This window comes from Hyaena hyaena, unplaced genomic scaffold (genome assembly GCF_003009895.1).
Source record: "Hyaena hyaena isolate Hyena2069 unplaced genomic scaffold, ASM300989v1 scaffold_135, whole genome shotgun sequence".
In the NCBI taxonomy this organism is placed as follows: Eukaryota; Metazoa; Chordata; class Mammalia; order Carnivora; family Hyaenidae; genus Hyaena; species Hyaena hyaena.
This window is the reverse complement of record NW_024080767.1, coordinates 2,194,611-2,215,276: the sequence shown is the minus strand read 5'-3', so window position 1 is coordinate 2,215,276 and position 20,666 is coordinate 2,194,611. Positions and strand designations below refer to the sequence as shown.

General features: G+C 48.4%; 1 protein-coding gene across 2 annotated transcripts in view; it reads left to right on the top strand.

Annotated features, from left to right (window-relative positions):
- Window positions 1-20,666, top strand: part of GALNT17 (polypeptide N-acetylgalactosaminyltransferase 17) — a 445,667-nt gene that overhangs the window by 231,585 nt on the left and 193,416 nt on the right. For both annotated transcript variants that reach the window (XM_039238103.1, XM_039238102.1), the window contains exons 4-5: window positions 2,640-2,814; window positions 9,231-9,428. In XM_039238103.1, the coding sequence (XP_039094034.1) occupies window positions 2,640-2,814; window positions 9,231-9,428 (373 nt within the window). The remainder of the gene's footprint in view (window positions 1-2,639; window positions 2,815-9,230; window positions 9,429-20,666) is intronic.

Genomic DNA, 20,666 nt, shown 5'->3' with positions numbered 1-20,666 from the left:
AAAAAAAAAAGAAAAGGAACACAAATACTCAGCCCCACCCTTGACCTTCTGAAAAATGAGACTGTGGGGGTGGGGCTCCACAAATCATTTCGGCACCTGATGCTGATGCTGATGTGACCTCGAGTTTGAGAGCCCTCGTTCCAGTGTTTAGGACTTTTCCCATCTTGGGTGCAGCTTCCACAGGCTCCCTGGGCTGCTCTGAAATCTCTGCCCAGGTGCCCTACACCTGCGTGGATGGAAAGAGGGAACATGATTACTGATGCCAGCTACCTGCTCAGGACGGAGCAAATATTTACGCTTCACCAGTGATCATTCTAGGCATCCTGTCTCTATTTTTTTATTTTAAAGAAAGACGAGAGCCCACACACATGAGCAGGGGAGGGGCAGAGGGAGAGGGAGAATCTTAAGCAAGCTCCACAGAGTCAGTGCAGAGCCCGGCACAGAGCCTGATCCAACAACCATGGGATCATGACCTGAGCTGAAATCAAGAATCAGACGCTCAAGCATTGGAGCCACCAGGTGCCCTGGCGCCTGTCTACATGAACTAGTTCCCTCCTCGCCAGAACCCTATGAGGTTCTTACTATGATTATCAACCCCCTTCCACAGATGAGGAAATTGAGGCATGAATCGATCAGCTGAGTCACCCAGGTCCACTCAGGTGACAAATGGCGGCACTAGGTTGTGAACCGTAGGTGGTCTGACTCCAGTGTAAATACCCAACCATACGTCATGCCTCCTTAGAGGTTTCTGCCCCTTCCCCACTCAGGTTCCAATTTTTCCTCCTTTCCAAACTAATAATACCCCCCTGGATTAGTTTTCTTGGGCTGCTATAGCAAGGGACCACAGATGGGGCGGGGAGGGGAAGGGGGCTTAAACAACAGAAATTTATTTTCTCACATTTCTAGAGGCTGCAAGTCCAAGATCAAGGAAGGTGTGGGTAGGGCTAGTGTCTCCTGAGGTCTCTCCCCTTGGCTTTCAGATGGCCACCTTCCTTCCCATGGTGTCCTCTGTGTGTGGCCCCTGGTGGCTCCAAATCCCTTCTTATAAGAACACTGGTCAGACTGAACTAAGGCCATATTAACCACCTCATTATATTCTTTTTCTTAATGTTTGTTTATTTTTAAAGCGTACGAGCAAGGGAGGGACAGAGAAAGAATCCCAAGCGGGTCTGTTAGTGCAGAGCCTGAGGGGCTCGATCTCATGGACCATGAGATCATGACCTTGGCTGAAATCGAGAGTCGGCCCCAGGTGCTCTAGGTGCCCCCAACCTCATTCAGAATTAATCACCTCCTTAAAGTCCCTATCTGCAAGTATGACCGTACTCTGAGGAAGTGGGGTTAGGGCTTTGACAGATGAATTTGGGGGTATACAGTTCAGCCCATACTCTTCCTGCGCCCCCACCATCCATGCACTTGGCTGACGAGACCCATTCCATGTCTCTGTGCCTTGGAGACTCTCTTGTTCCCACCCATCTACACACCCTGTGCTCTGTACTTCCTCCTGGATCACAGGGCCGCATTATTCTTGGGGAACAATACCCATGACCTAGAGAGCTCAGCCTCTACCCATGCTCAGAAGTATGGCTTTAAGTCCCCAAAGGTGCCGTGTATAATTAGGAAGGGAGAGGTCTGCATGGCACCTATAAATACAAACTTTGGGGTTCCTCTGGAGCAAAATCGAGGGTAACAGTATCTCTTAAAGTACTGTTTACGGACTGTCGGCATCAGAATCATCCGGACTGCTGGAGACCTCCAGCATGAGTCTCTGCAGGAGTGGATCCTTGTGGTGTGCCTGTCCCTGAATCCCCTCCCTGTCCTCCCCCACCTGGTGATTCTCTGTACAGACAGGCACCAGCCATCCTGCCTGTGGAGTTGGGCACATTTGGCTGTGTTTCAGCTTGTCCATGTCTAGGTGTGTGACCTTGGGACAGGTGAGCCACCCTAACTGCGTTTCTTAATTCGCAGAGTGGAATTAATCTAGTTAATTCATGGAATTAATCCAGCTACCTCCTAGGTTGTGGTAAGGATTCAATTAGATCATATAACTAAAGCACTTCGTACCACCTGCTTGCCGCAGAAGGGGGAGCTCAGTCTCTCGTAGCATTACTTCCGCCATGACGGCGGCTTCTACTGCCAGGAAAAGATTACTTTGTTATCCTAAGACCAGACCTTGTTAACTTTACATCTGATGGGTGACTATGGGTCTGGGCCATCCAGGCCGTATCCTGTAGGAGCCAATGTTTGTGCAAATGGAAAACCCTGTTAGAAGTTGAGAGGCAGGACCCAGGGGACAGTAGGAGGGCAGGAACACTGGCCTGGAAAGGAGGAAAGACCACCAAGAAAAGAAGCCTCGAGAAATATCTGATGGCCTGCGGCAGTCAGGGTCTAACAGCCAGGTGCAGATTCTGTCCAGCTGTACTGTATACTTGGGATACTGGGAAGACACTGCTGTCCCCGGTCAGTGTGTCAGCAATGTCTTCTGACTCTGGGGCTGCCTGAGTTGTCTTTCCTACTGAAACTACTAGCATGGCAGCTCTCCTGCCTCTCCGAACTTCCTGAAGATCTGTTGGCCTCGCAGTGGGTTGGACACACGTGTGAGATGACATGTTTACGACCTTCTTGCATTTTGTCATTTGTAGAGGAGCTGAAGGCCCCTTTGGAAGAATACGTCCAGAAGCGCTACCCGGGGCTGGTGAAGGTGGTACGCAACCAAAAGAGAGAGGGCCTGATCCGAGCTCGCATCGAGGGCTGGAAGGCGGCCACTGGCCAGGTCACTGGCTTCTTTGACGCCCACGTGGAATTCACCGCTGGCTGGTAGGTCACAAGCTAGACCCTAGGGGCACCCAGGACCTGCAGTAGGGTGGTCAGGAGGAGCTAGAAGCTGGGAGGTGGAAACGTTGCCTGTTTCTTCTGGGGCCATTAGAACAATGGAGAAGGGCTGTTTGACAAAGAAGGTGAGAGCCATAATCTGGGATAAAACTGGGAAGCAGGGAGAAGCTTGCTATCTACTCTGTTCCTTATTGTTGTGTTCATCATCACCATCATCACCAATTATCATCATCATCATCACCACCAAAATACCCAGTGAAAGTGACATACTAATTGGACAGAACCCAAGATGATCCTTACTCAGGGGATAAGACAGCCACCTGTTTTCTTCTCCTACTTTTGTTTGTTCCCCTTTCTGAGGAGGATGGTTGAGTGCTATGTTGAGGAAAGAGATCCATTTATAATCCTGCCTGCTCAGGTAAAGCCTCCTGCAACATGAGGAATTATCTTTTTTTTTAATAGTTTATTATCAAGTTGGTTTCCATATAACACCCAGTGCTCATCCCCACAAGTGCCCTCCTACATGTCCATCTCCCCCCTACCCCTCTCCCCACCCCCATCAGCCCTCAGTTTGTTCTCAGCATTCAAGAGTCTCTCATGGTTTGCCTCCCTCCCTCTCCCCCACTATTTTTCCCCTTCTCCCCCATGGTCTTCCTCCATTAAGTTTCACCTAATCCACCTATATGTGCAAACATATGGTATCTGTCCTTCTCTGCCTGACTTATTTCGCTCAGCATAACACCCTCAAGGACCATCCATGTTGCTACACATGGCCAGATTTCATTTTTCCTCATTGCCATGTAGTATTCCATGGTATAGATAAACCACATCTTCTTGATCCATTTGTCAGTCGATGGACACTTAGGCTCTTTCCATGTTTTGGCTTTTGTTGAGAGTGCTGCTATGAACACTGTGGTACATGTGCCCCTATGCATCAGCATTCCTGTAATGAGGGGTTATCTTTAACCTCATTTGGAAGAAGGAAAGGGTGTATCTCTGCAAATGTGGCCCCTGATGGCTTCCTGGGTGAAAAGAACAATCTGGGAGGAATTGGGGGCACACAGGAGGAGACTTAGGAGGCAAGAATAGTGCAGCATCAAAATGCCCAAATCATTCAATGAGCATGCTGACGTTGGGTTAGGGCTTGACTGTTGAAAAGCACGGGCATGTGGTTGTTGCTGAGTGCCCAGCGGGAAGTGAAGTCAGAGGTTCAACAACCTGTGTTCAGTGTGCTTAATTCCCAAGAAGCAGAGTCTTTCATTTCACACATCATGTTTGTAACATGTGCTAACTCGGTGGTACCATCTTGAATAAATGCTGTTGGTGATAGCACATTGGAAGAGCCGATGCCCCGTTACCAATTAAACATGAAAACATTTCATTTGCAACACATTTTAGAATCTCCTAATGGCTGGATCAGAAGAGAATGGTTCTACCCTTGAGTACACGAAGATCTGGACCCTGGGGTCACAGTTAACCCTGGTCCGTTCAAGTGCACATGGGTATCTGGTGCCTTCTCAGACACCTGTTTCTTCTCCTGGTTTTTCTGCCACTGTCAGACCCTGGTGACACACAACTCTGTGTTTGCAGCCCTGATCTCCTCTAAGCTTCCGGGTCATTTATGTCGTACAGTAATGGTTGTCAAAGTGTAGTCCCCCAGGCCAGCAGTACCACCGGGAGCTTGTTCGAGATGCAGATTTGTGGGCTCCGCTCAGACCTGTGAAATCAGGAGCTCTGGGTGTGGGTCCAGCACTCTGTTTTACCCAGTGCTCCAGGTAACTCTGATGCTCGCTCAGGTTTGAGAAGCATTGAGCTGGAAGCCTTCTGAGCAGACACACTCGAATGTTCCCTTTGCACCTTCTTGCCTTTATTTGCCACATCCTTGCCTCCCTGTTTCTTTGCTATCAAAACTGGGACTCTTCCCACATCCCTTTCATTTGATCCTTCCCTCCCCATCATGTTACCCATCCAGTCAACTTCCAGCTCTGGCTGGTTTTCCCTTCTGTAGCCCAGCTGCCCTTTCCCCTTGGCTTCGACCTCCGCTCGCCCATCCCACACCTTCATTATCATGCACCTAAACAAATAGCGGGCTGCCGGAATTGTCCTTGTGACAGATATTTGCTGGATGCCTACCACGGTCCCAGACACTGTCCTAGGCTGGGGTTGGAGTCACCAGCTGTTCACATTGGCCTAGTGCTGAGGGATGTCCCAAAATGCTGACTTCCAGTGGTAAAACCAGAACTGTCCTGGGAAAACTGCGACAGTTGGTCACTCAGTTGGGGTTCAGAATCTGGTAAGACTCGGTATCTGCCCGCAGGTAGCCTGTAGTCTAACTGGTCTGTGTGCGAGAGAGGCCTTTGCTCTTCGTACTCAGTTTCCGCACGTCTGTCTACCAGAGTGGCCCATGTCCCTCGTGGTTCCTTGTTACAAGGTAGGCAGTATGTCTCAACCTCACTAGGTTACACTGCAGTAATAACCTCCAACCACAGTGACATACGACCACGGCGATTTTCGTCTTCCTCTGGTAGGGTGGCGCTGGCTGGCTCTCCGTAGCTCTGCTCCACATCCTCTGCATTCTGAGACCTGAGGAGATCTTTGCTGTGACTTTAGGTACCTTGCTAAAGTCAGCGGGATTGGTAATAGCAACTTTTATTTATTTATTGTTTTTCCTTTTTAAATGTTTGTTTATTGTTGAGAGACAGAGAAACAGAGTGTGAGCAAGGGGTGGGGGGAGAGAGAGAGGGAGACACAGAACCTGAAGCAGGCTTTAGGCCCTAAGCTGTGAGCAGAGCCTGTCACCGGGCTCGAACTCACAAGCTGTGAGATCATGACCTGAGCCAAAGTCAGACGCTTAACCGACTGAGCCACCCAGGCACCCCTCTAATAGCACTTTGAAAACTGGCATTAGTTTTGGAATATTTGCTGAGACATAGTTCAGAAAAGAATGGACATTTGGGTTCAGTTGCTTATAATCGGCACATCTTAATTTTGTACAGATTACACACATGGCCATTTATGCCAAGTCCTTCCAAGACTATGTACTTCTTACTTAAAAAACTAGAATTTGTTTTCCCTTTTTAGAGGGGAACACTGATATTTAAGTTTTTAGAGCCTGTCACCTCATATACATAAAACGGAAATATGACTGTAAGAGACAATGTAGGAAATGAGTAATTATGTATTTTATTTTATATGCCAGTCTACTTTATTGTGAAAAGATTAGAAGTTTGAATCAGGACTTATGGAAACTTAGAGTAAAATATCTCGGCTGTTAACTGAAGGGGTGAAATAGGAATTGCTCAGTGTAGCAGTTAGATGACTGGACTAATAAACACGGTTAAAACAACCACCTAAGGAAGACCGAAATTTTAAAAAATAAAATGTGCAGATTCGCAATTTGTTGGGATGAGTACTGGGTGTTGTATGTAAGCAATGAACCACGGGAATCTACCCCTAAAACCAAGAGCACACACTGTATGTGAGCTCATTAGCATAATTGTTATAGCTATGTTATGTATGTTAGCTCTATTAAAAAAAGAAAAGAAAATCTGCAGATTAACAATCTGTTGCTAAAGCGAGGCTGTTTTTATTTATGTATTTGATGCAGTTCTAGTGACTCCTAGATGTCCTCCAATTCCCCGTTTTTTTTTTCTTTTTAAGTTTTTCTTTCTGAGGCACCTGGGTGGCTTAGTCGGTTAAGCGTCCGACTTTCACTTAGGTCATGATCTCGCAGTTGGTGGGTTCAAGTCCCGCGTCGGGCTCTGTGCTGACTGCCAGCTCAGAGCCTGGAGCCTGTTTCAGTCTGTGACTCCCTCTCTCTCTGGCCCTCCCCTGCTCACGCTGTCTCTCTCTCTCTCTCTCCTAGAAATAAATAAAACATTTAAAAAAAATAAATTTTTCTTTCTTTTTTTAAATATAATTTATTGTCAAGTTAGCTAACATACAGTGTCCACAGCGTGCTCTTGGCTTTGGGGGGTAGATTCCCGTGATTCATCGCTTTCTCCCTGTTTTTAAAATCCAGGAATTTTAGTTATGGGTTACAGGTCAGGGGACCATGAAATAATTGTATCATTAACTAAAAACATGGTTGGGTGGTGCATTTAGGGCCATCCAAGGGTTTGGAGTGACTGCTCCATCTACAGTTGACTGGGATGGGGCAGGGGATGACAGGTCCCGTGATGGGGGGTGGGACAGGGGGTTACAGGACACAGAGGATCGGAGGCTGCTTCCCATCGATTGTTACTTTCCTTGCTCTATATCATTGAAGATCTGCTTCTGGCTTGAAACTGCAGAAATGGCAAAACGCAGACAATTTTAAAATAACAAATGCCAATCAATGTTGAAGTGAGAAACACACGTTCTATCTCTGCAGTCTGAAGTGACAGGACGCAGGACCCCGTCTAGGGCCATTTTTGAGGCTCAGGGAGAAGAACCCGGCAGTGGCTGTTAAAGGGTCCTCGCAGATATGACGTCATCTCTTTTGCTCATAGCCCATTAGCCAGAATAGGTCACATATCTAAGCCGGCCCTTCACTAGGGTTGAGGGAGGGAGGGCACCCTCTGCAGGCAGCATGGTAAAAAGTGGGATGTCTCCAGTGAGGGGTGAGAGTAACTGGGAACAGGGGCACCTTCCCTCAGGGACAGGGAGATCCCACTCTGCAGCTTCAGAAGTGTTAGTAGAACCCAGGTCTTCTGCCCTGGTGCTCAGTAACCTTCAGCGCAGTGTCGGGCTGATCCAGAGGCTTCCATAGGCTGGCCACCAGGCCCGCTGAGGGAAGTATGGCCCCCAGTGTAGGACACAGTGGAGCTTAGAGGTAGGGCGTGAAGCAAGACCCTCCGGGCTAGACACCTGACTGCCACCAGCTAGCTGTGGGACCCGGGGCAAGCCACTTAACCTGTCTGGGCCTCAGTTTCCTGATTTGTCAGATACTGATCATACTGTCTACTTCCCAGGACCATTGTGAGGTTTCCGTCAGTCGGCCTGGTCTGTGTGGAATGTTTAGAATGGTACCTAGCATGTAGTAAGTGCTCCATAAATATCAGCTACCATTAGACCAGTAGGAAAAACAATGTGTGCTCCGAGATCAGCGAGGACAACATGTAGTCAGAGTGACTTTTGATAAAGTGGTTTAAGGATGGTACAAGAGCTGAGAGGAAGGAGAGAGCCTTCCCTCCAGGAGAAATCAGGGAAGGCTTCTTGGGAGAGGCGGCACTTGATCTGGTAAGACTCCATGGGTAACCAGACTTTCTGCCGGCGACCAAGGGCATTCCCGGAGGAGAACGGCATCGGCAGATGCTTGGAGAGGTGAAGCTCGGAAGCGTATCTGAAAGCTGTGGCAAGTCAGTCCCATTTGGCTTCAGCCTGTATGGCGTGTGCAAAAGCAATGGAGGCAGTAAATGGCCCAGGGTATATTTTATTGCTCGTTTTAAATAGAAAGATGAGATGAGCCAACAGGTAATTCAATAGCTGGAAATGAAAAGAGATGGGAGGCAGGCCGAGTGTTCTCATTATTCTTCCAAATAATGCAGAGGAATGGGATTTTCACTTGACTCTTTTCCAAAGCCTGAGCTCTGTTCTAAGCAGAGAGATTAATGCCCCGGCTTACGAGAGCCATCTTTTCCTTCTCAAATATGGGAAATGATCCTTTCCTATGTCTGCCTTGGAGACACATGCTAGCAGGGAAGTCTGACCATCTGCTTTCTCCTAAGCTGGCGGAGCGGCACCTTGAACCTGGAGCCAGGTCCCTGCCTGTCTCCCGCTGTAGCCCTGAGCAGGCAGGCTAGCTGGGAGGCAGGATGCTGCCTGCATTTGCTTCTCATTAGTTCTCGCCCACCATTGCTAACCAATTCAATTAGATCCCTTTTAAGGAATCAATTAAATAATCAATTAAAACAACTGAAATAGTCACACACACCAAGAAGCTAGTGAAAGGCTTATTAAAGCCAGGCCATCAAGGGCAGAAGCGAACCATTTTGGGGAAGAAAATTCAGCTCCTGCAGAAGAAACCGGAGGCATCAATCAGAGCCCCGAGGGGGAAATGAAAATGGTGAGCCCCTCTTGGAGCCAGGAAGGCCTTACCTTGGCTGATGCTGTCAGCACAAAAGAGAGGCCTGGTGCTTTCTGGGGAAGAGGCCCCCAGATTCTGAATTCTTGCTTCAGGCCTCTCAGGCCGAGATCCCCCCTGGGCCACGGCAAGAGCTGCACTGAACGCTTACAGCTGCACGATCCGACTGGGGCAGGCCACTCCCGTGCCTCAGTTTCCATCTGAGCCCCAGCCTGCCCGGGGCCCACACTGTAGCTATGTTGCTTCTGTTCATTCTCTGTAGTCCCGGGGTCTGTGCCAGTTGGGGGCTGGGCGCGCCTCCGGAGAGAGATTTAACTTCCGCTTCCCTGTGTTGCAGGGCCGAGCCAGTCCTATCCCGAATCCAGGAGAATCGGAAGCGAGTGATCCTCCCGTCCATCGACAACATCAAACAGGACACCTTCGAGGTGCAGCGCTACGAGAACTCGGCCCACGGCTACAGCTGGGAGCTGTGGTGCATGTACATCAGCCCCCCGAAAGACTGGTGGGACGCCGGAGACCCCTCTCTCCCCATCAGGTCTGTGGCAGGCAAGCTCTTGGTGGCCGTCCGTCCCCAGATCCCAGGGACACAGGAGCCCCTGGGGGAGGGAGTCTAGGAGGGACCCCCTGGGGCAGACCCCCATACAAAAGCTGCCTTAGGAATTGAGGGCATCTTATCAGCATGGTTTTCTCGCATTTTGCATTTTCTGCATTTTGCTGCTTTAGCTCAAGTTTTCAGGGGCAGCTCATCAAACAGCAATACCGAGAGGCTTAAATGATAGGAACGCGCCCCTCCCCTTATTCTCCCTTCCGTCTTCATGTCTGCTGAGCTGTGTCAAGGAGCTGTGCGGTTCGAAAGGTGTTCATTCCTCGGGATTTGTCATACTTGCAACCTTCCCCCTCCCCCTTTCCACACTATTTGTGTGACTCCAGGAACAGCTGGAGGGCCTTGCGCAGCTCTGCGTGACCCTTGTCCAGGTCTCACCCTGCAGCCTCCCGGAGATGAGGAGATCAGTACCCCCCACCCCCTCCGTGCGGTCATCGGGGCTCGCATCTAAAGGATGTTGAATGACGTAGGTTGATTTTGATGTTGTATTCACGTCCCATGGCTGTTGCGACAAATTACTACCGATGTGGTGGCGGGAAGCCACGCGGATGTATTCTCTTCCATTCTGAAGGTCAGAAGTCCGAAGTGAGCTTTACAGAGCTAGACTCAAGGTGTGTGCAGGGTGGAGGCCCTTCTGGAAGCCCTAGAGCAGAATCCATTTCGGGCCTCTTCCAGCTTCCGGAGGCCCTCATTCCTCAGTTTGTGGCCCAATCACATCCCTCTTCCTCCCCTACTGTCCTCGTCACATGCCCATTGTCTCCCTTTGACGTTCTTGCTTCCGTTGTGATGGGCCCTTGTGATGGCACGTATGGTCCGCGTGGATAATGTGAGATACTCCCCTCACCCAAGCTGAATCACACCTGCGATGTGCTTCTCCCCACATAAGGTAACATCTACAGGTTCCAGAGATTAGGGTGTGGGGTTTTGTGCGGGGAGGGGGACATCGTTCAGCCCCCCACAGATGCTCTGATTTTTAACCAACATGGTACCTGAGTTGTCATGTGGGGCTTTCTGTGAGTTCTACTGACAGGCCAAACCGGCTTGCAGCTGTCGTGGTTCTGTCTTAAGTTAGAAGACGAGGAAAATGCTCTTCTCCCTCGGCTTGGTTTTAAGGCAGTGTTTGTTGGTATCAAGGGGGAATAGCAAGAAGGAACTGCAGAGTAGGAGAAGTTTCTCCAAGTAGTTATGAAGTCCTTACCTGTGGCATTTTGAATAACTTCCTTCATTTTCCTGCTCAAATGGAAAGGTAAAGAATTAATAGCATCAGAGTGGAGCTGCCCGCAGCAAATTTGTGCAACATCCTTGTGATGTTTGGGGCCAGTACCTTCCTCCACCAGAGATGTCTCATGACTCAGTCTCCATCCCAACCTAGACATTCAGTGTCCTTGTACAATGCTGCAGGGCCACATTCTTGGACCCTTACAAATAATTATGTAGACTCATCGCTAAGCTGTTTTCTGAGAAGCAAAGCATAACCTTTGGTATATTAAAATTTAATGGGTGGAGTACCACCTCATGTCCATTAGGATGGCGACTGTCAAACAGATAAACAAAACAGCAGAAAACAAGTGCTGGCGAGGATGTGGAGAAATCTGAACCCCCGAGTATTGCACGTGGGAATGCAAAATCACATAGCTGCTATGGAAGCCAGTGTGGAAATCCCTCAAAGCATTACAAATAGAATTACTCTGTGTCCAGCCATTTCACATCTGGGTAACATACCCAAAAGAATTGAAAGCAGGCCCTCAAAGAGATTTTTGCACACCCATGTTCACAACATTATTCACAATAGCCAAAAGATGAAAGTCACCCAGGTGTCCACCAGCAGATGAATGGATGGGTGCAACGTGGTCTATACACACAGCAGAATATCATTCAGCCTTAAAAAAGGAAGGAAACTCTGACACATGCTATGGCACGGATAAACCTTAGGGACGTTATGGTAGGTGAAATAAACCAGCTACCAAAGACAGATACTATATGATTCCACTCATACAAGGCACCTAGAATGGCCAAATTCATAGAGGCAGGTAGGAGAAGGGTGGTGGTCAGAGGCTGAGAAGAAGAGAGGATGGGGATGTTGTTACTTCATGGGTCTAGAGTTTCAGTTTTGCGAGATGAAAAACGTTCTGGAAATTGGTTGCACAATAACATGAAGTGAACACTACTGAACTGAACACAAGTAGTGCTTCCTCCCTGACACACAGGGAGGCTGACCTCCAGCCTTGACTGATAAGAGAATGGGGGTGTGACTGTGATGATAGCCGCAAGAGGGAAAGAAGTGGATGCAGTATAATGCTGTAAGATGCCCCCCAAAACATAACTCTTCCCCACGGATAAAAGGCGCTAGGCAAAAACGTAGCTTATATTTTATGAGTTACAGAAATATTAACAGATGATTAATATGCACTTAAAAGAGACTCAAGAAAATAGAGTCGTGATCACGAGTCATTAATATTATGAGTCTGATGCACAAAACAGAATCCAATACCAGTGATCTGTTTTTAATGTATCCTAACTTATGAAATGCTTAATTTGTTAATAGTTGATGGAGATACTTAATTGTAGGAAGATTTTTTTTATGGCCCTTCTGATGCTATTATGCAGATGCAATGTGAGTTCTTAAATGTTGGTACATGGGGGCTTCCCCCTCCCCACTGTGATCCTAATATTTTAATAGTAATGATTTTATTCTGGTGAAGGATGGAGTGAGGAGAACATTTTCACAATCCGAATGGCATTAGACTAGGTGAAGCTGTAGATACAGAGTCTTCCCAGCAGACAACATAAGGTAGGGGATTTTTCCATTAAGAAAATGTATATCCTTTGTTTTACTTCTTCCCCTTTTTCTCTGTTCAGTTTTGTGTTTTCTCCTGCCTGGTAAACAGTTTATTTCCCAAGTTTTAGGCGAGGAGAGTGCACAGGTGAGAGAGAGCAGAGTCCAAGTATAAGGGTGGGGGGTGGGAACTGAAGAGAAGGCAGCTACTACCAGCCCCGCCCCGTGTGATGGTGCGGGGGTGGGGGACACGGGGACACAGGCTGGCATTTGTTAGGTCCTCAGACTTTTAAGAGTAAACACAAGTCCAGATCATTGCAGGAAATCTTCTGACTTCTAAACGTGGCCCCCAAAAAATACCTCTTCTTCAAAGCTCTGAGGGAGACATGTGTCATTCCAGGAACAGCCGTAGTCCATGCCTCTTACTCTGGGAGCCATGGGCATCACGTGAATGGAGGACTTGGGGACAGTGTGAGTCAGATTTTTGGAGCTTGAGTTAAGCCATGTGTGGTCCTGTGGTCACCTCCATTCTGTCGCTGCCCTCGGCTCCTGAGATTCTCCAGTGAAAGACCTTGAGGAGCCCTGACCCCACTCTTGCCTCTCAGGGGAGGGTCTCAAATCTGTGTCTTAAGCCCTGATTTTTCTCCGAAGTGTCACATCAGTAACCTGTCATCAGAGCAGTGGATTTTAATGTTTTCATGTCAAAGGCCTCTTGGATCATCTAATGAAAGGCATAGATCATAACCCTGAACATGTACAAGCAGACAGAACCTGGTGTGCAATTTCATACAGTATACGAATGCCTTAATGGTCCACAGGGCTTATATTAAGAACCATTGCTAGATGTTTCTACTTGGCTCTCCCAACTGGAGAGCCTCTCTTTCCTGTTCTTTATCTCCCACAAGACTATATACTTTAGGAAGCCAGGGCTGTGGCTTTAAGAAGCCAGCAGCTGTATCCCCAGTGGCTAAATACTCCCTGGCACTTAGTAGGTTTGCTGAAAATCTGTAGCAAATGAATGAATGGGTGAATGACATCTGAGGCTCTGAAGAGAGGTCAAGACTAGCGATTTAGTGAGATTGCCCAGAGGTCCATTAGAGAAAGACAAGGAGAACCCCAATATTTCTGGGATGGAGGGAGCCTACCTAAGGGCGACCAACAAGTAATGATGAATGGTCAGAGGGGGATGAGGACGACCTGTGGAGTCCAAGACTTAAGAACCAGAAGACCGGGGGTGCCTGGGTATCTCAGTCGGTTAAGCGCCGACTTCAGCTCAGGTCATGATCTCACGGTTCGTGGGTTCGAGCCCCGCACTGGGCTCTGTGCTGACAGCCATCTCAGAGCCTGGAGCCTGTTTCAGATTCTGTGTCTCCCTCTCTCTCTGACCCTCCCCTGCTCACGCTGTCTCTCTCTGTCTCTCTCTCACACAAATAAATAAAAAACATTAAAAAAATAAAAAATAAAATGCAAACACGATTACATCTCTCCCTTGCTCAAAAAAGCTTTAAAAAAAAAAAAGAACAAGAAGACCATTGGCTTTTAAGGGATCAGCTCATCATAGCTTTGTTGAAACCATTTTAAGGGAGTATTGGAGTCTGAAGCTGGTTGGCAGTGGGTGGAGGAATGAATGAGACATGAAGAAGTGGGGGAGTTGAGTGCAGATTATGCTTCTGAGATGTTTGGGGTAGACTCAGAGAGGTGAGGCGTAGAAACCCTGAAGGAGAGTAAAGTTCAAGTGATGTGTTATTTATTGATTTATAGAGTAATTTTTTTTAAATGTTTGTTTGTTTATGAGACAGAGAGAGCGACCAGGAGAGGGGTGGGGGTGGCGGGGAATCCCAAACAGACTCTGCACTGTCAGTGCAGAGCACAACACAGGGCTCAAACTCACCAACCGTGAGATCATGACCTGAGCCAAAATCAAGAGTCAGATACTTAACTAACTGAGCCACCCAAGCACCCATCTTCATTCCTTTTTATAGTGAGCTTTAATTATGACCACCTTTAAAGCGGCCACGGGCCCACATTCTTTCTGGGTCCTGTGTCCAGGTTCCAGGATTCGAATACCTTTGTCCTGCATGGGAGGGGAGAGGTGACTTCCCAGCCACCAGGCTCCCTCCCTCGATCTCACATGCCCCTTACCCTTTGCTAAGCCTGAGTCAGGCAGCCTTGAGGATGTTTCTTGTTGCAGGCAGCACCGATCGCTGGGCTTGGGGTCAGATGGGTGGATCCCCACTCCCTCCGGGAAGCACCTTGCTCCAGGGAGGCTCTTCTGACAGCCCTCTCCTAAACCTCACTTGCTCATCAGCCGTCTCATGAACTTTCTGCATGATCTCCTCGAATATGGGATCTGTCGTCTGAACATTCTCTTCCCAAATGAGGATAAGAGGAGTGCTCTTTCAACACAGGACATAGAGTTGAGGGCACTGGGCAAGGAGGGGCAAGATCTGAAGACATAGGAGGGAGGGAAGGGGCTGGCTGGAAACAAAGGACCCTGCAGAGCTCGGAGGAGGTCAGGTCCAGAACATGGACAGTAATTTGGTCTTGAAGAGCAAGAATAGCGAGCTCATGCTTTATGACCCACATTTTCCTCGGGAAAAAGGAGAAATCACTCCGAAGAGTGGGGGTTACAGGAAGGTGATAAAGCTCTGGAATGACTTCCAGAAGGGATAGGAATGGGTGAGCCGACCAAGAACAAGAACGTCATTGATGGCGATTTTGAGGGTCCGGGACTATACATTCGACAAATTTTCCATGAGAATTCCCTGACAAAGAAAAAGCTACTGTGAATACAGTTGTACTTTGATAGCCCTTAAATTGTATTATTTATAACATTACATGCATATACGTGAAAAATAGTAGCAAGAATAAGGACGAGGGGATATCATTGATGTAGCCTGGAGGTACCTGGGTCAGGTGCACCATGAATTCATGCAAACTTAGCTTAGCTCAGCAGTCCTCGGAGGTGTGTAGTCTCACAGCTTGGGAAGTGCTGATCTCTACAGTTCTTTCCAGCTGTAAAATCCCTGTGACTTTCACCAGGAGGTAAGAGTCTGAGCTGTCGCCAGAGATGGGACATTTTACAGCACATTGCTTTCAGGGCAGTGTCTGAAGCTGAGTCAGGCGCCTTCTGGGAGGTGCCTGCCGGCTCTGTGTTAGGTGACCCTGTAATTAGTGGCATTCCTCATTAATAGCTAATTCATGCCGATGATTAATAATTAGCAATCCTAAATCCAACATATAATCTGATAATAATTATAAGGTATAGGAGCCATTAGAGGCTATTAGATTCTCAGTACAAAGGGCTGTTCTGAATACGTGTGGTTGCTGGTATCTCAGATTCTATACACAAATGTATATAAAGAAGAAGGTTTTATTTTTTTTTTCCCCTCCCTAGAGGAATATGACTGGCTTACACAATGGGAAATCCTTATGTGAAGATTCAGATTTTCCTAGACTTTTAAATAGAGATATCTTCTCTGTGTATCAGCAGATATATTTTTGGCATCAATTGTGTGCTGGGCATTGTGGGAACTTTTGGGGGGACGGTGTTGCTAAATGACATGATCCTCCTGAAGGAGATCATAGGCTGGTTGGAGACATGAGTGCCCTTCAGCCCAGGGAAGTGTGCATTTATGGGAGGAAAGGAACTTTCTGAGAGGGGGCGGTTGGGAGGGCTCGTAAACACCATAACTAATGTTGGAATTTTCTAGGCACCGGACATTAATCTTCTGCTTTACACATTGCAAATCCATTTGCAGCTGATGCTAGCCCTTGGAGGTGTTACTATGATCTCCGTTTTCCAAGCAGGGCTGCTGAAGCATGAGGGCGAGCACTCTGCCCAAGGTCACACACTCCGTGGGACAGGAAGCTGGGATTCCAGTTCGAGGTACCTAGTGGCTCCACTCGTACCCACTGCACTGTCTGTCCTGTGTGGGGAAAGGTATGGGGCCTTGCAGTCCGGCATGATATACCGGAGACAACACAATCAGAGGCCCGGTAGTGAAAATGGGTGTGTTTGGGGTCCCAAACCACCCTCAGATTTGATGATTTGCTAGGACTCTCACACCTTAGAAAAGCAGTCATACTCATGATTACCGGTTTGTTACAGCAAAAGGGTACGGATTAAAATCGGTGAAGGAAAGAGATGCCTAGGACAGTGTCTAGGAGAAACTGGGTGTGAGCTGTTGGATGTCCTCTCCCACGGAGTTGCGTGGATGGTACTTCGTGTCCCAGCGGTGACCGGTAACAGTAGGTCTGAAGCATGGTCAGCTCACCCGAGCCTGCAAGGTCTTTAGTGGGGGTCAGTCACGTAGGCACGGAGCACCATGTGACTAACCTTGGCTACCCAGTCTCCAGCTTCCCACACCCAGAGCTTAAACTAGCCCAGTCCAGGGCCTCTGGGAGGCAAAATCACTCTTACCAGCCAGGCTGTCTTGATGCCTTATTAGTTTTCTCCTCGGGCCCTGACCAGAACCAGTCCTTTCTTTGGGACGTGCAGGGTTTGGGCAACACAAGTCCACTGAGTTAGCCATTCGCCACACCATGAGGTTGGGGTATTTTGGGTGTGGTGAGGAGGCTGAAGGTAGGGAATGTGCATTAAAAAGGAGAGGAAAGACAGGAGACCAAGTAGATTAAAACGGGAAGTCCACTTGGTGAAGAGTTCTAAAAACCAAACAGAAGAGGCCAGACTCAATCCAGTGGTCCAATGAGGTAGATTAAAGCTGGATAAAACACCAGTCAGGGAGACAAGAAGAAGAAGAGCAGTTGTCTAGCCCTGGGGAAGGGGCGGGGAGAAGAGAGACTGATGATGAGTACAGGGCTTTTTGGGGGAGCGATAAAAATGTCCTAAAATTGATTTTGGTGATGATTGCGCAACTCTGAACATACCAAACACTGTTGAATTGTGCACTTTAAATAGACGATTTGAATGGAATGTGAATTCTATCTTAGGAGCTGATGGCCATCAGCAGATGGCCAATCTTGCAACAAAATGAAGACAGTTGGGTATTAACTCTTGGCTCCTGGTCTTGTGTGGTCCCCCTTTCAAGGGAAATAGGGCAGCGCAGAGCATGGCAGCCAATTAAACTGGGGTCAAATTCCGGAGTGGCAGAATCTGTCATAGAGTCACAAGCAGAGGTTCAGAAGATGAGGCGAGTCCTCGGCAGAAGGTGACCATCTCACTGAGCCAGGGCCTCAATGTGTTGACCAACCCGGACTGTGTGTATGGCGCTGGCCAACTGCGACATGTGTGGGTAAGGATAGATTAAAGACCACAGTGGTTAGGACTTCCCTTTGGGTCTAGGAAAGAAGAGTCATAAAAGGAATCTAGCTCCAGGGCCATCTGATGTCTGTCCCAGTTCAGAAAGAGAGAAATCACAGAAGAGCTCTACCTTCTTTTCCTGCCTTGCGATCTCCCAGTAATGGAGGAATGACCTGTTCGATTTTGCCACCAATAGGGTCTGTGTCATCAGGCAGGTCACTCCCCCTCTATGTAGACGAGCTTGTCATTTTCTTATCCATAAACCACACGCAGCGTGTAAAGGTGTATTTTTCCAGGAGGAGACAATTTCTGTAACACAGCTTCGGGTTCCTCTGATGAAAAGCACTCATTGTAAACTCTCTGATGTTCCGGCAGGAGGTGTCGTAGGTAATCAGTTACAGCAAAGAGTTTTACTACAGAAGCAAGACGTGAGGCAGTTTACAGTTAAAAACAACAGCCCGCCGCAAAACCCAGTTTGCTTTCCTCAGGGGCCAGCCCTGGGCGGGGGGAGGGCAGTTAGTTGATAGAAGGCGTTGGTTTGGTCAATACTGGTCAACCGTGGGGTCTCTGGGCAGGAAGCATTGTTCTGAATAGGATCAAGCCTAGGGGCTTGTACGATATGAGCCTGTATCGATTCCTACTGTGTACACATCTCTGTTCTAAGCAGGCTAGAGGATACTCTCCCTGTGCTTCGGTCCTTTGCAAATTTATCCACATTTGCACATCTTTGAGGCCCCAAACGAGAACGGAGTGAATGAAAACGATTGCTGGGGAAGCAATGAGTTGGTGATTGTCCTGTAAGCGTGTCCAGGGGAAGACACAGCCACTTCTTTACGGCATTTGCTATTGGTCAGACACTTAGCTGGAAAGAATGTCTAGTCGTGATCACAGTTGATCAGGACTGTGATGAAGCAGCAGCATCCCTAACTTTGTCACTTCCTGGGAAAACAGCAGGTACAACCCACAGGGAAACAGGATGGCACGTATCTGCTCCGCCTAGCCATCTACCGGTGACCGCTGCCTTCTCGCGGTGCTCAGAGCTGGGCGTGGGCACTTGTCAACGACTCCGTGTGTCTGCAGCATGATGGGATAGAGGCAACATTGCCCAGGATCCCAAGGCCTGTTTGGGGGCCAGATTTGACCCCCGGCTTTGAGCCTCGGTTTACTTCTCTGCAAAAGAGCTCGATGTGCCGCAGACCCGCTCTGCAAGACCTTGGATAAGGTGCTTTACCTCTCTGCACCTTAGATTCTTTAGGAAACGAGGATAACGATGTATTTTACAGAATTGTTGTGATGATTACATAACCCTTTTCTCTGTATTTGGTCCATTCGTATAACTCTGAATGGTTATGAACGATGACGGCAAATAACCTGCTCATTGGATCAGCCCTACCCAGGATCCTGCAAACGGAGCAGAGCCCTGAGCACTAAGGAACAAGTGGCAATTTTAATGAAAGGGGGTTTGCCCAGAAAAAAAGAAGAGGCCCACGGCCTTCAAGTCAGTCCTTTCAGGGAGGCTGTTCATCATGAGACAGAGGTGCACTTGCACCTTGGTGAACACACCGCTTTCGGGTGAAATGAATGGTATTTCTTGACATCACCTATGTACCGTCAGCACCAGCCTGGGTAGATAGATCAGTTTTTATCTTGGGCATGACATGCTGGTGTCGCTGCTGGATGCCTCTCTTTTGGAAGCAAAATTCCCAGGCAGTGCCCTGGGGCTAGAGCAAGGCTTTGCAGGGTAACCGTTCTCTGCGATGACAAGCAGAGGCCTGCCGCCATCAGCCAACATGTGTTATGACAGCTCATAGCAGCGAGAGGGTAAATCTGAATAATGTCGGGAAGGCTTTCCTCCTCACTTACACAGAGGCTCTGTATGCTGGGCTGCCAGACAGCAGATAACGTTCATGGGAAATGCAGAGGCTTTAAAAATAGAAGTTGCTTTGCCTCGGAGTCAAACACCCAGTTACTGTGCTATTGCTGGACATAAGTAGGGGAGCGGCGATACCATTATTTTTGCCCAATTGATCTGGCGGACTTCAGGCTCCTTCTCGGTTGGATCTGGATAGGTATGATTGTGGAAGGAGTGGGGAGGGGATAGGCTGTGGCCATTATTGGGGTAGCTTTTTTTCTCTCTCTCTCTCTGTTTATTTTTGAGACAGAGAGACAGAGCACAAGCGGGGGAGGGGCAGAGAGAGAGGGAGACACAGAATCTCAAACAGGCTCCAGGCTCTGAGCTGTCAGCATGGAGCCCGATGCGGGGCTCAAACTCATGAGTCGCGAGATCATGACCCGAGCCAAAGTCGGACGCTTAACCGACTGAGCCACCCAGGCATCCCTATTTTGGTAGCTTTAATCCCCCTTCCCTAGATGATTCCAGAAGGTGCCATCTTCTGGCCTTGCATATTTTTTCCTTCTCCTGCCCCTTCCTGCCATTTCTCTTTTCCACTCCACCCTCAAAGCCCAAAAAGTACTTATAGAAGACTCGCCGATTGAGTTCAGGGTGGAAAATTCCCTTTCTTCCTTTCTTCCCTGGCTGCCCCATTGTTTTCTCTCTGGTGCAGTTTACAACTCTGGCCCATTGTGTCCTCGGGGCGTTACTGTTTCCCCGCTCTTTTTTTGGGTGTCCTCTGGATGAAATGACTGAGATACAGATTCTAACTTGCTCCCAAGCCCAGCTAGCCTTTGCCATTCGCCCAGCTCGCTGGTGGCACTGGCCAGAGTTCACCTCCTCCACGACGGGGTAGCTCTGATCAGGCTTTACCAGTGGCATGTTTGTTACATTTGAGCCTAACCCCTATCCGTTTTGATTTCTCTTTTATAGAACATGTGACTTTTATTTCTCTTAGATCGGAGAGAAAGTGGAGTTTTCTGTTAGCGTTTGGGAAATTATTCCAAGTACTGATAGCAGAGCTGTGGCGGGCCTCCCTGCCAAGTAATGAACTTCCAACAGTCCGGCCGACACAAGTGACCATTTGCTGTACCTCAGTGGGCCCCGAGGGAGTCTCCTCCTGCTGACCCCGCACGGTTTCCAAGGCTGCGCAAGTTTTACCCAGACCTTCCCAAAGTAGGGAATTTCAGGTTGACACTCTGCAATATCTCTCTGGAATTTGACGTCGAAGTCTCTGCT